At 40.9% G+C, this 17288-nt stretch overlaps 1 protein-coding gene across 1 annotated transcript; it reads left to right on the forward strand.

Annotated features, from left to right (window-relative positions):
* The first annotated feature begins 3481 nt into the window (after positions 1-3481).
* On the forward strand, positions 3482-16463 carry CCNG2 (cyclin G2). The gene is made up of 8 exons (XM_089676151.1): positions 3482-3758; positions 6744-6888; positions 7260-7397; positions 9154-9404; positions 9914-9992; positions 10076-10174; positions 11378-11583; positions 13258-16463. The coding sequence occupies exons 2-8, from the start codon at positions 6751-6753 to the stop codon at positions 13394-13396; spliced, it is 1050 nt and encodes a 349-aa protein (XP_089532277.1). The 5' UTR covers positions 3482-3758; positions 6744-6750; the 3' UTR covers positions 13397-16463.
* The last annotated feature ends 825 nt before the right edge of the window (positions 16464-17288 follow it).

Consider the following 17288-nt stretch of genomic DNA (forward strand, 5'->3'; position numbering starts at 1 on the left):
AGCATTGTACAGAGGTCAGTAGTATGTAGGGCAGTGTAGGATGTAGGGCAGTGTACAGAGGTCAGTAGTAGGTAGGGCAGTGTACAGAGGCCACTAGTAGGTAGGGCAGTGTACAGAGGGCAGTAGTATGTTGGGCAGTGTACAGAGGGCAGTAGTATGTAGGGCAGTAGTATGTTGGGCAGTGTACAGTGGGCAGTAGTATGTAGGGCAGTGTAGGATGTAGGGCAGTGTACAGAGGTCAATAGTATGTAGGGCAGTGTATAGAAGTCAGTAGTAGGTAGAGCAGTGTACAGAGGTCAGTAGGATGTAGGGAAGTGTAGAGAGGTCAGTAGGATGTAGGGCAGTAGTATGTAGGGCAGTGTAGGATGTAGGGCAGTGTACAGAGGTCAGTAGTGTGTAGGGCAGTGTATAGAGGTCAGTAGTAGGTAGAGCAGTGTACAGAGGTCAGTAGGATGTAAGGCAGTGTACAGAGGTCAGTAGGATGTAGGGCAGTGTACAGAGGTCAGTAGGATGTAGGGCAGTGTACAGAGGTCAGTAGGATGTAGGGCAGTGTACAGAGGTCAGTAGTAGGTAAGGCAGTGTACAGAGGTCAGTAGTAGGTAGGTCAGTGTACAGAGGTCAGTAGTAGGTAGAGCAGTGTACAGAGGTCAGTAGTAGGTAGAGCAGTGTACAGAGAGAGGTCAGTAGGATGTAGGGCAGTGTACAGAGGTCAGTAGGATGTAGGGCAGTATACAGAGGTCAGCAGGATGTAGGGCAGTGTACAGAGGTCAGTAGGATGTAGGGCAGTGTACAGAGGTCAGTAGTAGGTAGAGCAGTGTACAGAGGTCAGTAGGATGTAGGGCAGTGTACAGAGGTCAGTAGTAGGTAGAGCAGTGTACAGAGGTCAGTAGGATGTAGGGCAGTATACAGAGGTCAGCAGGATGTAGAGCAGTGTACAGAGGTCAGTAGGATGTAGGGCAGTGTACAGAGGTCAGTAGTAGGTAGAGCAGTGTACAGAGGTCAGTAGGATGTAGGACAGCGTACAGAGGTCAGTAGTATGTAGGGCATTTTACAGAGGTTAGTAGTATCTACGGCATTGTACAGAGGTCAATAGTAGGTAGGTCAGTGTACAGAAGTCAGTAGTAGGTAGGACTGTACAGAGGTTAGAAGTAAGAAGATGAGCAGTGTACAGGGAAAATTAGGGCAGTGAACAGGGGGTCAGCAGGGCACTGTACAGAGGGCTCAGGAAGGCAAAGTATGGGAGGGGGCAGGAGGGCACAGTACTGGGGGCATCAGAGGGCATAACACTGGGGTGTACAGAGGTCAGTAGTTAGTAGGTCAGTACAGAGGTCATTAGTAGGTAGGGCAATGTACAGAGGTCAGTAGTTGGTAGGTCAGCGTACAGAGGTCAGTAGTTGGTAGGTCAGTGTACAGAGGTCAATAGTATGTACGGCAGTGTACAGAGGTCATTATTTGGTAGGTCAGTGTACAGAGGTCAGTAGTTGGTAGATCAGTGTACAGAGGTCATTAGTATGTTGGGCAATGTACAGAGGTTAGTAGTATGAAGATGAGCAGTGTACAGAGGTCAGTAGTTGGTAGATCAGTGTACAGAGGTCAGTAATAGGTAGATCAGTGTACAGAGGTCAGTAATAGGTAGATCAGTGTACAGAGGTCAGTAGTAGGTAGGTCAGTGTACAGAGGTCAGTAGTAGGTAGGTCAGTGTACAGAGGTCAGTAGTTGGTAGGTCAGTGTACAGAGTCAGTAGTTGGTAGGTCAGTGTACAGAGTCAGTAGTTGGTAGGTCAGTGTACAGAGGCCAGTGTTAGGTAGGTCAATGTACAGAGGTCAGTAGTAGGTAGGTCAATGTACAGAGGTCAGTAGTAGGTAGGTCAATGTACAGAGGCCAGTAGTAGGTAGATCAGTGTACAGAGGTGAGTAGTAGGTAGATCAGTGCACAGAGGTCAGTAGTATGAAGATGAGCAGTGTACAGGGAAAATTAGGACAGTGAACAAGGGTGAGCAGAACAGGGGGTCAGCTGAGCACTGTACAGGGGGCTCAGGAAGGCAAAGTACGGGGGGGGTGGGTTCAGAGGGCACATCACTGGGGTCTCAGAATGGCACACAAGTGGTTACCTCTCGCAGAGCAGTACAAGCTACAGTGGCAGATTGAACTGTTCTAGTTCTGATCCCAGCTGGCCCTCCTCTCTCATGTATCCCACAAGTGCTGTGGATGGACTGAAGAGAGGGGATCAGCATAATATACTCCTCTGGGGATGAGGTTGGGGGCCTGAACCCACCCGAGGTATTCTCTGCCCGCAGCTGCATGTAAGTAAAGGGCATGCTGCAGGGTTGGGAATGCCCATGCTGGCATTTGATAGGTTCCCGGCGTCTCAACGCTTGCCTACGCAGTTCTGCCAGCAGGGCAGGGACAACATCGTGATCTGCCAGTCACATGCCTTCAGTCAACCTGTAAGATCATGATTGACAGGTTACCAACTCCACGCTGTAGAACTTTCACACAGACTAAACCATACGCACTGATCGGGGTGATTTTTACCAAAGAAATGTAGAAGACATTTTGGCTTAAATTTAAGAAGAAATATTATGTGTTTGCAAAATTTTATAACAGAAACTAAGAAAACGTGTTTTTTTTTTTCAAAATGTTCAGTGGTGGTTTAAAACCACCAAAATAAAGTTCTGTGTGGAAAATGACATCAACTTCATTGGGTTACAATGTTGCCAGTTGGAAGTAGCACAGTGCTGAATAGCAAAAATTGTCCTGGTCAGGAAGGAGTAAAACCTTCCAGAGGTCAACCTGCATCTTGCTACTTTGCTGACAGGGAAGTGTTCCAGGTGTGCACTATAATATATCTTGTAATATATGTAACTATATTGCATAAAACAAATAAGAGGGGTGTGCAGAATCACCTCTCAATCCGCCATGACACGCCGTTGCCATACCAACACTCCCAGGAGTAAACAAGTCCCAAGTGCACAGCCGACACAGGCGCCCTCACTGCGCATACTCCTGGTAGTCTCGGCTAGGCACTCTTCCTCATATTTCTGATTATTAAATCTGTCCAGCAACAAGAACTCGCAAGCCCACCAATCAGAATTCCCTTCACACGTCCCACCAATCCCTGTACGCCTTCAGAAGTCCAGCAAGCGAATCGCGTAGTGCTGTGCAGCTACGTCCAATCACGCACCAGCAGAATTCGGGCGGTCTTTTCAAACTCGAACTTGACCAAGAGGCCGTAGGCAGGGATTTAAAACCCAGTGACGTAAGGAGCTGAAATGACATATCCCTCCGCCAAAGCACTCGCTTTTTTCTTCCATTATCCTTTGCTTTTTGTGTCATTTTTTACTCTGTTATAATTAGTAGAGCTTGACTGTAATTGGGGCCTGTTAAGGAAGTGAAATGAGGAGGTACTAGGATCCGTGACTGTCTGGGACTACTTTACTTCGGAGGATCGTTCTTTGTGTTGACAGTGGTAAAAATTCCTCCGCCGTGTGACGTCTGAGGCTCTAGGGCGTTGAAGGATCAGAAACAAAAACAAGACGAAGGAAGAGATCGGAGATCGGAGGAGAAATTCTCTCTTTGTATTATAGATTTGTATATATTATTGTTAGGTGTAGTAGGATGAGGACAGCCATGGTCGGAGGTGTCCCCTGGTGAGCTTGTGGAGTCACCGATCGTGTCTTAGATGTGGACTGGACATGTCCCCCCAGTAAAGTGACAAGACTCTCCTCTGCCTATGTGACACCTGGACAGCCTGGGAAGGTGAGTACCACCCTTCTGATCCTCACCCCAAGGGTCCTGATTATCACGGACCCAATAGGGATCTGAGCTTGTCACACACAATACTGGCTCATCCATTCAAAATGATGTTTCCAGTATTAGATTACATCAGATTTATAACTTGTATTGGATGATAAGTGCAGAATCTAAGGCTGGCCATACACTATACAATTTTTTGTACAATTTTCCTTTAGATTTACCAAAACTCTCTAGTATGAGGTCAAACCTAAACACTTTCGATTTGTATGCATTCAGACAGGCCCTTGCACTACATAGTTGAAGGTAAATCTAACGGAAATTCAACGAGAAAATTGTATAATGTATGGCCAGTTTAAATCTGACCACAGACAAGCAGATTCTGGTTCAGATGTGATCTGTCACCTGTGTAGCATCTGCCTGACCAATGTACATTGAATTTCTATAGAACAAGGAAGACCCTCTGTTGTTGGGGGGGGGGGGGAAGTAGCATAACTGACGGGTCAAATCTTAAGCATTGAACACAGTGGTCATACACAGAATGTTGTGTGTTTTTTCTTTCTTTATATATATATATATATATATACACACACACACAATTATATTGCAAATCGATTTACTGTTCAGGAGAAAAAAACTATCAAAAACACTGATATGAATTATATATATATATATATATATATATGTGTGTGTAAAGCACTGCATAAATTGAGGGCGCCATATAAGTACCATAAATGTGATCTTATTGTCCGATTCGAAGAATCAGTCAATCAGATTGTGACATGTAGGGCCATTGTAACAGTGGCCACACGCCTATCGATACAGTCATTTGTGGAGACAACATTATTGGATTGTAAACCACAGACCTTGCAATCAATGTAGCAGTGTTTTCAGTCGATTTTGACATTGGCAAGTTGATCGGCTGTGGTGGAATTTTATCAATAGGTTTCTGATCAACTGAAAGAATATGTGCATGATTGTCGGACAACTGAACGTAATGCTGATCAATTGAATGACCGATTTTTAATAGTCAGTTGATACCGGATGGGTGTTTGATATTGTAACCGACGATGAATGACTTGCAATGATTCCTACTTGGACCATTTAATTGATAAGTGCATGGCCAGGATTGGCTGAACTTATTGATCCTAAATTCCAACAACCAGACTTCTGAACGATTCTCAGTTTAGTCGTTGTGATCCTATAGATCAGGGCGTCTCCAAACTGTGGCCCTGGGGCCAGATGCGGCCCTTTACTTGCCTCTATCTGGCCCTTGAGGCATTACTCCTGCCACTGATCCCAACAATGGGGCATAATTCTTGCCACTGACACCAATATGGGGCACTATTCCTTCTTATGACAACAGCCATAGGGCATAATTCCTTTCATTGACAACAGAAATGGGGCACTATTCTCCCACTGATACCAACTATTTCTCACCCTATGATCAAAGATTGGGCATTGCTTTCTCTCACTGGGCACAGTCCAGCCCTCCTAAATTCTGAAGGAACGTAAACTGGCCCTTTCTTTAGAAAGTTTGCAGACTTCTGCTATAGATGGTCATACACATTTATAGGATTATTTCAACTGAACTGAATGAAAATAACAGACACACCGTTGTCGCTTCTGCCAAGTTGATTGGCCGTGGAAGAATTTTGTTGAACACTTCTGACTGTTTGATCACATATTTGAATGTGTGCAAGAGAACTGATCTTTATACAAATGATTTTCGATTTATGACTGATTATATTTTCAGTTGATTGCAAAGTGCAGAACAGTAGCATGCATGTTACATTGTACAGTATTTTAACAATGAATTGTTTGCAATTGCACATATGTAAATCAATCACAATTTTTCTATTGTATGGCCACCATAATAGAATTAGGACACATCTTCAGATCCTGGATCTGCATTTGCAAATCAAGGATCTTTGTTATACTACAAAGGCTTGCCCTTTAAATGTAGTCCAATAGAAGTATATCAGGACAGGCCCCTCCATTGTTTGGACTGTGTACTCTTACGATTACCTAATTAAACTCCTTCATTGAAAACAAAGACATAACTTTCAGATTAGAGTCTGATGAGAATCCAGAGAACAATGTAGCTGATATGGAGGCAGTGCTGTTCTCTGTATCATTTAGACTCAGATCTTCTACAGACAATTGTACACAATGTAGGCCAAATCTGTGGTGTTGGATGCTTTGGCTTTGCTCTGATGGGCTGACACTGATGTTGCTGTGTGTTGGGTGAGTGGTGGGATTTGGCTTTGCTATGTTGGGCTGACACTGTTGTTGCTGTGTGTTGGGTGATCGGTGGGATTTGGCTTTGCTCTGATGGGCTGACACTGTTGTTGCTGTGTGTTGGGTGAGTGGTGGGATTTGGCTTTGCTCTGATGGGCTGACACTGTTGTCGCTGTGTGTTGGGTGATCGGTGGGATTTGGCTTTGCTATGATGGGCTGACACTGTTGTTGCTGTGTGTTGGGTGATCGGTGGGATTTGGCTTTGCTGTGATGGGCTGACACTGTTGTTGCTGTGTGTTGGGTGATCGGTGGGATTTGGCTTTGCTCTGATGGGCTGACACTGTTGTCGCTGTGTGTTGGGTTTGCTCTGATGGCCTGACACTGTTGTTGCTGTGTGTTGGGTTTGCTCTGATGGCCTGACACTGTTGTTGCTGTGTGTTGGGTGATTAGTGAGATCTGATTGACTTTGTGGAGAAGAGGAGGCTGTTAGCAGAAATACAATCAGCTGAGATGATGATGATGGGTCATTAGATACACAAAGGAAATCCCCCCCACCGGAGGCTATGTAGACGTGATGAACTGACTGTATGCAGCACCCCCTCCTCCTCCTCCTTCTTCTTCTTCTTCTTCTCTTGGGATGAGATCCGCCCCAGCAAGGAGGACACTCCTCTCACCAGCTGATCGCTGCTGACTCCTAGGAAAATAGGCTGAAGTTGTTTATTTCTCCTCTCTGTGTTTTTATTGACGCAGATCCAAGATGAAGGATTTAGCAGCCCTGGATAACACCAGCAATGAGGCCTTTAAACTTCTCAAGCAACTGAATGTGCATTTGGAGCAAGAATGCAAGTACCAGCCGAAGGAGAAGGGCTTGATCCTTATAGAGTCCACTGCAGAGGTGAGAAGGTGGGGGAGGGGCGTGTTTGTTATGTTGTCCAGGTTCAATTGGAGCTTTTTGATAATAATCATTAATAATCATTAAAATTGTATATGCACATTTTTTTTTTTCTTGTCAATAAATTTGTGTACTTTTTACTTTTGAAAATCTCTGAGCATATGTTTTTATAAGTAAATAGCATTTGAAAAATAGAAAGGATAATAAAAAATCTATTGAAGTAGAAAAATAGAAAGCATTTAGGGTCAGTTGCATGCATATACAACAATTTAGGATCATGCATGGAGTGCCCTGATCATTGTATAATTTTTATGCACTGCTCATGTTTATTATTGCTAATATATAAATAACCTGTTTACTGTTGTTTTGTACAGAATGATAATACAATCTGTCCAAAATCCAGAAACGCAAAGGTAGAAGACTTGTGGAGTTTAACAAACTTCTATGGCTTCCGTATGGAGACCTTTGTCTTGGCTGTGAACATCTTGGATCGGTTTTTGGCTATCATGAAAGTAAGGCCGGCTCCTACAAACTGAAAGCTTGAAAATTATAAAGTGAAAACATAACACTGTTGTCGTAGAGCCAAAGGGATTGGAATTCCTTTCTTCCATGGGAATTTCCACTCCTCCCATATCTGAGGAGTAGCTTATATTTGGAGCTTCAGTAGGTTGGACCAGGGGTCAATGCAGTTATATAACATGTTTGTATTATACAATTGAAAGCTTAATTCACACTTGAACTTCCTGCGTTTAGCTTTTTTAAATGCAGAAAAAGTTATAATAGGAGTTTAAATAACTTTTATGTCTCCCAGATTATTTGTTCCTGCGTTTATACATTCCTGCTTCAGAGTAGGTTAAGACACATTTACATCCGTTTAGCTGCACTGAGAGTATCTAATCTACCCCCGGATGCACAGAATAAAATTTTCTCTAAGCACAGCTAAATTGACTGCACCTAATGCACGGTTTCAATGCTCTCTGCCCCATGAGGCAGTAATGGGGAGCACTGGGCAATCTCTATCCATGAGCAAAGCTGTATAAAAGATCAGATGAGGTTTTCGAATCTGCTTGCTGGTTGTTTTGTAATGCATGTTTCCTGGTACTTTTTTTTTTTTTTTTTTATACTTTATCACATAATTCTCCTAATTGTATAACTATCATTTTGCATACATCCATTTTTAGCAGTACCTGACTTCTCATCCCCATTTACCAGTAAGTCTATTAATTGACACTTGTGCAATCACGTTATTTAATCACCAAGACCAGCTATCAGTTCTGATCATTTTTCTCCATTTAAAATGGAAATGTCTAATTATCTTGACAGTAGGGAATAACACACATACACAAATTGCCTGACATTTTTTTCCCACCCTTGCTATACACCAGACTTAAACAACTTCTGCCTCTATTTCCCCTTTTTAACTGCTCAAAGCCTTTTCCAAGTACCATAGGCACAGTGTTTAGCTTGGTGTATTGTGCAAGTAATCTGTGCATATCTTGGTCACCAATGTTTGATTGTAGGGTTGCACTGATACTGTTATCAGTGCTGATACTAAGCATTTGCACAGGTACTAAATGCTGAAACCGATACCTTTTTTGAGGCGCGATTTGAGATCATACAAAATTAATGGGCTCAAAACGCACTGCAAAGAATTGCACGTGATTTGAACAGGAATGTAAGTGTGCAATCCAAACGCACATGTTCTGCATTAAAAATGTGTATAAGTGGGTGCTGCAGCGACTGTCGGCTGGAACCTAACAGAATCCGCAAGGGAGAATGTCACCAGCACACCGAAGATCACCAATATGGGTCCAAAAGTTTTTTTTAATAAACGATCACATAGTTACAGCAAGGCAACGTTTTGGAGTCTCGCAGGACCCCTTCATCAGGCATGTGAACAGGAATGCGATGCAGGTTCCCCCACTGCTCCTGTGTGAACCCAGGCTTGTTGTAGTGATCTCAGCCTGGGTTCACACAGGAGCGGTGCAGAAAACTGCATGTGATTCAGACAAGAATCGCAGCAAATTCCTGTTCAAATCACATGCGATTCTTTTCAGTGCGAACCTATTCATTTTGTATGGGCTCAAATTGCACCGCAAAAAGTATTGGTAATTGGTATCGGCGAATACTTGCACAAATATTTGTACTCCCTGGTAAAAAAAAAAAAACAGGTATTGGTGCATTGACATATTTCACCTTTTAAGAATGTCTTTTAAGTCAATTTCAAACCTTGCAGTGGTTTACAAATCTTTCTGTATTTTCATTAAGGTGAAGCCAAAGCACTTGTCCTGTATTGGTGTTTGCTGCTTCCAACTAGCAGCCAGAGTTGTAGAGGAGGAATGCAATATCCCATCCACCCATGATGTCATCCGCATCAGCCAATGTAAATGCACTGTGTCCGACATTAAACGTATGGAGAAAATCATATCCGAAAAACTGCACTTTGAATTCAAAGCTACCACTGCCTTAACTTTCTTGCACTTATACCACACTTTAGTACTCTGCCATTCCTCTGAAAGGTATGTACCTTCCATATTTGCTGTATTACACAGACTATTTGTGCGACATTTAGCTAGACACAAGCAAGGTTAACTGCAACACTTTAATCTACATCATTGTCCACATAGGATCAGACTGGGAATTGGGGGGGGGAGGGGGTCATCCAATATATACGTTTTGTCATCTTTACATCTATGAGTGGGCAGTGAGTGCAGCGAAAAACGGTCTAGACAGTTTTTAATGGGCCTAATTGGCTGCATATAACCTCAACCAGCATATCTACTAATGTCCATCAAAGAGGGTACTGTACAGAGCTACCAGGGTAGTGAACAGTAGGTTTGACATGTGCCTTGTAGCTAGGAGGTACTAAGTTGAATGAACATTAGGCTTTGCTTTGTAACAATTTACAAAATAATGTAAAAAAAAAAAAAAAAAATTACTTTCAAAAGCGTATGTACGATTTTGTGGTTTTTTTTTTTTGTTTTTTTTTTAAATTAGAGTTATAATCTTACTTCTTTTATCTTTTCAGGAAAGAAGTATTAAATCTTGACAAACTGGAAGCTCAGCTGAAAGCTTGCAACTGCCGGCTCATTTTTTCCAAAGCAAAAGTACGAATTGTTACAGTCTTCATCTGATAATCTGTGACTGCTAAAAAAAACAGTTTTCTTACATTGTGGTTTTCTGTCTTTAGCCCTCAGTGTTAGCCTTGTGCCTTCTTACTCTTGAAGTAGAAACCTTGAAGTCTCTGGAACTGTTTGAGATTGCTCTGCATGTACAGAAACATTCAAAGGCAAGTACAATATTCTTGTTTTGATATGGGGGTAACATTGTGTTCTCAGTATGCAGATTCTGCCAATAATAAATTATTGGAAATGTTTTTATATTTAAAAAAAAATATTGGTTAAAAAAAGTTATCTATCCCAAAAGCATATGTTAGTGTATCTAAAGTCAGCCACTAAAACCTTATATAGGCGTTTAAAGTGTAACTATAATTCCGCTGTAACAAACAGCAGGCAGACTTTTTATTGCAGAAGAGACATGTATTGTCTCTTCTGCAATAAAATCCACCTGCCTGCCTGCTTGCTGCCTTCTCCTGCAACGTAAACTGGGCAGGACAGCTCAGCTTACAGCGCCGGCACTGTCCCTGTGTGCTGGGATGATGGCAGCCTGTACATGTGCAGTGCAGGAGTGATGTCATCCCACAGCAGTCAGTGAAGATGGTTGAAGACCAGCACCCAGGAGAAGATGCCATTGAGGGATAGGGTCCATTGAAGGAAAGGTAAGTATAGCTTCCTTTTTTTAGTTGTTGCTTTAACATGTTAATCCAATTCCAAAAGTATTTTATCGATCCCCTTCTTCTTCTTTTTTTTTTTTTTTTTTTTTTTTTTTTTTTTTTTTCTTTTTAAATTCTACATCTGTCATGAAATTCTTAGTATTTAGTGACTAAACAATCTCGTAGTTGCACTGTCACCCTGTTGCATTTGTTCCTGATGGAGACTACAAGGCCTGTGCTGAAACATGTTATGCAGACATGGTCCACAGTTGTCACTATTAGGAAGCCAATCCAGAGAAAAAAATGTGCAACTGACACTGGAACAAGTGCATGTGCAGAGGAAATAGCTGGAGATCAGCAGCACTAAGATACAAAAACAAGGCTGTATTTATTTTTATTTATAATGCACAAAGCAAATGAATTGTTATGCAGGTAGAGTTTAGGTATACTTTATTGCAAACCTGTCATGAACTGACATATTGAGGCTGCCATTGTTTGACTTTCTGAAAATGCTAATTGTCTGGCTTTGGCACTTTGTCAGTGATTCCATAATCGTGAAGCTAAAATACTTGATCTGCTTACCTGTTCTGGGTTAATGACTTAGATAGCATTGAAACCCCTGTGTTACCACAATAGTAGCCAAACAGTAAAGCAATTGCAGTTTGTGTATTTTTTGTTTCCTTTTAAAAAGCGGTCCTAATTTTTCACATTTATTTTCAGGTAAAGGACACAGACATGCTGTATTGGAGAGAGCTTGTTTCCCAATGCCTAGCAGATTATTCGTCCCCAGAATGCTGCAAACCGGACCATAAAAAGCTTGTATGGATTGTATCCAGGCGTACTGCACAGAACCTTCACAATAGTTATTACAGTGTTCCAGAGTTGCCAACCATTCCAGAGTATGGCTTTATGAATGAAAGTGAGAGGTATGTACTATGCTCAGTAGGTTGTATCTAGGGATTCTACAAGTTTTATGTTTTTGTACTGGAAAACTTTAAAGCCAAACTCCAGCTTTCTGTCACTTTAAAATAGTTTGTTCAGACCAAGCTGGTCCAAATAAACTATTTCCTTCCCTAGCACTGGGGGTTATGTATAAACTATATGTAGCATCAGCTACATATAGTATACGGCACTGCGTTGTGACAGCGGGATGGGAACTTCTGTGCCATTCCTGGAACAAAATTAAGTCAAGCTGAGTGCTGCTCAGCCATTGACAAAACTGTAGTTTTCTAGATGTAGTTACAATCTGACTTTTAATATAAGGACACTTACTTGTCCAGAAGTCCACATACGATCCGATGTCTGTAATGGGCTTCGGGTGCACGCGCCAGCATCTTAACTAAGGGAATCCAGCAGTGACGCTTTCTGGCTTCACAGCCGGTTTCCTACTGCACATGCGCAATGTGATTGATCCTGCAGTCTTCTTGGACCTGTGATGTGTCCCAGAAGGCTGCGGGAAGGGGGTAGGGGCTGGAGAGTGCCGTAAACGCAGACTGAATTGGGACTGGTACCTGTCAAAACCAGGTAATTTCCCCCCCCCCCCCCAAAAAAAAAAAAGTGCCACATGTGGCAGTGGGGGGAATTTTCCCCTTTTGGGTGGAATTCCGTTTTAACCCTTGGTTCACACCTAAGCGTTTTCCACAGCACTACAGTCCGTTTAACATGATTTCCTATGGGACAGGTTCACATCTCTGGGTTTTTACCTGGTGTGTTTTTTTTGGAAAGGGTTTTTTTTTTAATGCAAAAAGTTGCGTTTTTGGTTCTATAAACTTCAATAGAAACTCTGCAGAAAAGCATGTTGTGTGTTTTTGATGCATTTTTGACACGTTTTTTGAGGTGTTTTAAATCTGCCTAGCAACAAGAGAAAAAAAAAGCAAAAATGCAGTGTAGAAACTGATCAAACGCAAACTGCTTAGGTGTGAACCTAGCCTAAAGGATTGCAGGTTCAGCTACAGTATTTTTTTTTTTTTTTTTTTTGCGTTCCTCTGGGTCAACTGTGGGTATAGGATTATAACTTTTTTTTTTTTTAGCGAAGTATGTACCCATTTGTTGGTATATTTTTAAATGGTTATATACTGTATTGAAGACTTTTACTGGCATCCAGTTGAAAACTTTTGTTGGGACCAAGCTTTTGTGTTCCTTCAATCAGGTTTGGATACTCCTTACAGATCCAGACCCTGCTGGAAACGGGTCAGATGCACCTCTGTTAGTGAATTCTGAATGATCTCAGAAAAATCTCAAACTAATGTTAAACTGTTTCCATCAACACAGGCCTGCTAAATGGTTCCTATACTCCTTTCTTTGTCTGTTGCGCTTAGCAATTTCTGTGGGTATGGATCGTTTTCCCTGTTAGAAAGCCAAACATCCAATTTCTGCTCAATTTTTAGGATTCTTGTGAATAAATGCTATGGAGGTACTGAACTGCCACTTGTAATATTGGAGCATATGCTAGGACTACCACATTATAAATGTAATGCACCCATATGGTTCTTAATTGGCCTGTGGTTTGTCTTTGAACTGCAACAAAGTAATGTGGGTTGTGTTTTTGTTTTTTCTGATTGTGTTACTGCTGTCGTAACTGAGCCTTCTCTTCATTTCAGTGAGGACTCATGTGAAGATATGAGCAGTGGGGAAGACAATTTAAGCAGCTCTCCACCAAGTGACCTTGAGGTTTCCTTCTTTTTTGATGACTGCAAGCCAAAACTCAAACGTCGTAGTCGTCACCTCTATCCTTTGTAACAAAGGGCGTTCTACTGTGTATGCATGTGGCGAAATTGTACTAAAAAATTGTTGTGAATGAAAGAGGACATTGTTTCACAAGTTAGAGTTTAGTTTTAAATGCCTACAGGAGTTCATCAATCTTAAATGCCAACAAAGCAACCAACTATAATGCCATTTATGAAACTAAATTTAGTGGTCTTTGATTTGCTGCTAAAACTGCATATTCATCTTTGTACATTTTTCTTTGAATCTTTTTACCAACTTGCAAGCTACGTTTTATGTGGAGCAGTTCTCCCATTCATGTTACTTTTATAATTCTATAGTTGCAGTTTTAGCTTGGCATTTTTTATTTATTTTTTTTTTAATTCCACGCTAAGAGCACTTTGTGAATTTGCTGTACTTGTGTTCAATTGTTAGTAGTTGTCTCTGCTACATTCCATAGCAATGTTAATATTTTAACTGCCTATGTAAAGAATTCAATCCTTTAATACTTCAACTTTCCTTTGCATTATCTCTGCTCGTATCTGTCTAGTAAAATGGCTATACTCGATTTATAGCTGCAAAATTCAATATGATTCGAGCAATGGAAACTGGCTGTTTATCATTGCCTTTGCTCTAAAACCATGGTCAGAGTATGGCACAAATACATGGGGTTTATTAAAGCGGAGATCTCAAGTGTGCAATATCATTGAGGTTCCTTGTAACTTTACAGTATCTTAAAACGTGTATTTTTCAGGACAGTATATGCAGTATTTGTAATCAAGAGCCTCCCAGTTACCAGTGGGAGTCCGGACTAACAGATGCAGCTATTTTGCTCTTTTATACATAAGCTCGGTTCTGAGCTACAGGCACAACAGTAATGCATTTGTCTACTTTCTCCCAGAAGCACAGGAAAGGTTTGCTTATGCATATATCTACTATTTCATGCAGTAGCCAGTTTTAGAGCATTATATTGTAAAGCTCTGCAGCAGGATTGTACTTATTCTTATAATATGTATTACATGCATAGGGAGTATTATAAACATAAGGTCGCTGTGCTGTTTTGTTTAATTGTAAGGTGACACATTTCATGTTCTTTTCAGGAGTCAATGTTTTCCACAGCGTTACCATTCTTTTTCTTCTAATGTGTTTAACATACAACATAGATGTTATTTCAAAGAAACCGAATGAAAGACCAAAAAAAAAAAAAAAAAATGTTTACTTTTGATATGATTTAAAAAAAAAAAAAAATCTCTTTTAAATCTTGAATTTGCATGGCTTGTATTGTAAACGTATCTTTTTGGTGCTACAAATAGTACCAGGGTAATGCAAAACTTAAATAGTTACACTGTTATTCTGTTTTACATTTTCTTATGTGGAGTCTATCTCTCTTTGTGTTCAGAGTATCTGTTTTGTACCAAAGTGAGTAACAACATAAACCAAGCTAAAAAATATTCTTAAATGCTCAACAATTGAACATTTTATAGGACGTATTCAGACAAGTGAGCTGCTGACAGAGGCATTTGCATCCACCTTGGAACCATAGTTTAAAGCACTTATAAAAGTGGATGCACATGCAGCATCTGCAAGGCCGCAGTCGCATGTCAGAGTTAGACAGGTGGGCAGGAACGGATGCATGGATCTCAACATAGATACTGCATTTGGATCCATGTATCTGCTCCTGCCTGCATTTCAGATTTTTACCATGCGATTTGTATCTGTGTGGATGGATGCACAACCCATCTGCCAGGGGCACTGCACAGAGAACTTGACTTATCACCCGTCTGAATGTGCCCTAAAACATTAAGCCTAATGCAACATGATAGGTACATTTGCCTAATCTATTTTACTATAATTTTTTTTATTATTGCCTACCACAATACGGTTATACCTAATTGCCAAATAAGAGGTGGCCTATCTGAATTTCTTAAAGGATTTCTTCAAGTATCTGCATATATTTCTTCTTGCTATGTTACCTATTGAACCAGGTGCAAGTTATGCTATAATATTTGTTTCCATACAGTTCCAATGTGGTGTATTTCAGTGGGAAACCAGTCACAGAGCTGTAAGGGTTCCTATACACTCCAGATAAGTCATCTGGACCAGCTGTTTCATTGTTGGGATCAGCAGTCCTGTCTTTCAGCTAACCAGCCTGAGCAAATTATAAAGTCGGTACTATTTTCTACCGTCGCCCCAAGTAAGGCCCTCTCCTCTCTAATTAAACTAATTGTGCGCTTGGAGGAGCTGAGCCAACACTTTAATAAGACATTGGATGAATGCTTTTCCCGTGTTGTCAGATCCTGGTTGCGTGCCCTATAAAATCTATGGGTAGTCTAAAATAACAGTTGTAGTTTAAAAAATTTAAAAAAATGAGCTCAATATATGAAAGTAAAATTATAATCCTTACTTGTACCACCTTCTTTTCAGCAAATCTTTGCTCTGCTGCAGAGCTGAGGCTGCTGGCAGAAGTTTCAGCATTCGACACTTCTGAGTGTGAGGAATCTTTGTGCCATCTGCTGTAGCTATGTTTTCATGTACAGTTTATATATGAAAGAATTGCTGCTAGCTGCACAATGGAAACCATAGGCAAGGAATAACTTGCAGCCATATCAGTAGGTAACTAAAAATAAGAGAACTCTGCAGCTATGTGAGGAAGCTAAGTGTTAAGAGAGTATTAGCTAAAACAAATAACGGTTCCTAAAAGGCTACGGTCATTACTCATTACAAACATTCATGTGTTCTGATAATGTGATTTTGTGAGCACTTAAAAACAGTTAAGATTTTTCCATAACTGTTGAAGTACAGATGTGAGTGTGTGAAGGTACAGATGTAAATGGTGCTGTTCACTTGTGCAAAAAAAAAAAAAAAATGTACATAAAACATGTAAATTTTAAAAAATGTACAGGAAAAAATGTAAAAACTTAAAATGCACATAAAAATGTTATTTTTTTATAATGTATGTAGCATTTTGTTAAATGGCATGTAGATATTAATTTATTCCATACAACATATATTGTTTATCAGACTGTTTTTGCCCTACCCCTTTTTTTTTTTTTTTTCTGAAGCAGTCTTAACAAATAAAAGAAAAAAAATCTACTTTTACAAATATGTGTGTTTGTACTTTACTTTTAAAGTGTATTACTCTAAACTTTTATTTTTCTTCTATGGTTGTGTTCACACATGTATAATTTATAAATCCTAGTCTCGCTATCATTTCCATGTACTTCTTCCATCTGAGGTACTTGGTTGATCCTGCCAGTCACATTTTATTTCCTGTTCTTAACTGGCCACACAAAGCACAGAAGCTGATCTGTACTTGAATGGTAATTTTTCATCCTTTTTCACTGGGTATTCAGAGGTACAGGACACTGTGCAGATACAAAGCATGCCTGTACTGAGTAGTTTGTTGAGCCACCACATCCCCCAACCAATCACAGCCTGCCTCTGGCGCACACACACCCTGCTCAAGCACAGCCTCAGTTTGAACATACTATGGAATAGAGGTGTATTGTATGTCTACACAGTGTCACTCTCCAGCTTTAGTAAATAAACCCCATAGAGCCATGGCTCGGTCTAGCCCCCACTCTTTCCTCATTAGCTCACTGGCTGCGATTGACAGCAGTGGGAGCCAATTATGCCCGCTGCTGTCTCAGCCAATGAGGAGCGAAGACCCCGGACAGCCAAGGCACCCACTGGATTGTGAGGGGGCTCAGGTGAGTATTAGGGGGGCTGTGGGGGGAGCAACACACAGAAGGCTTTTAGACCTTCATGCATAGAATTAAAAAAAACATTTAGCCTTTACAACCATTTTGAGGTATTAGTCAAATTTGTAAGGCATGTCCCAGAATTCTCTTTACCTTTTTTGTTTCTGCAGTGATAATCTCCTCTTATTAACCCTGACATCATTACCAGGCATGTTAAATTATTGCAG

The sequence above is a fragment of the Staurois parvus genome, unplaced genomic scaffold (genome assembly GCF_062004578.1).
Source record: "Staurois parvus isolate SC_StPar_1 unplaced genomic scaffold, SC_StPar_1.0 ptg000013l, whole genome shotgun sequence".
NCBI classification, from domain to species: Eukaryota; Metazoa; Chordata; class Amphibia; order Anura; family Ranidae; genus Staurois; species Staurois parvus.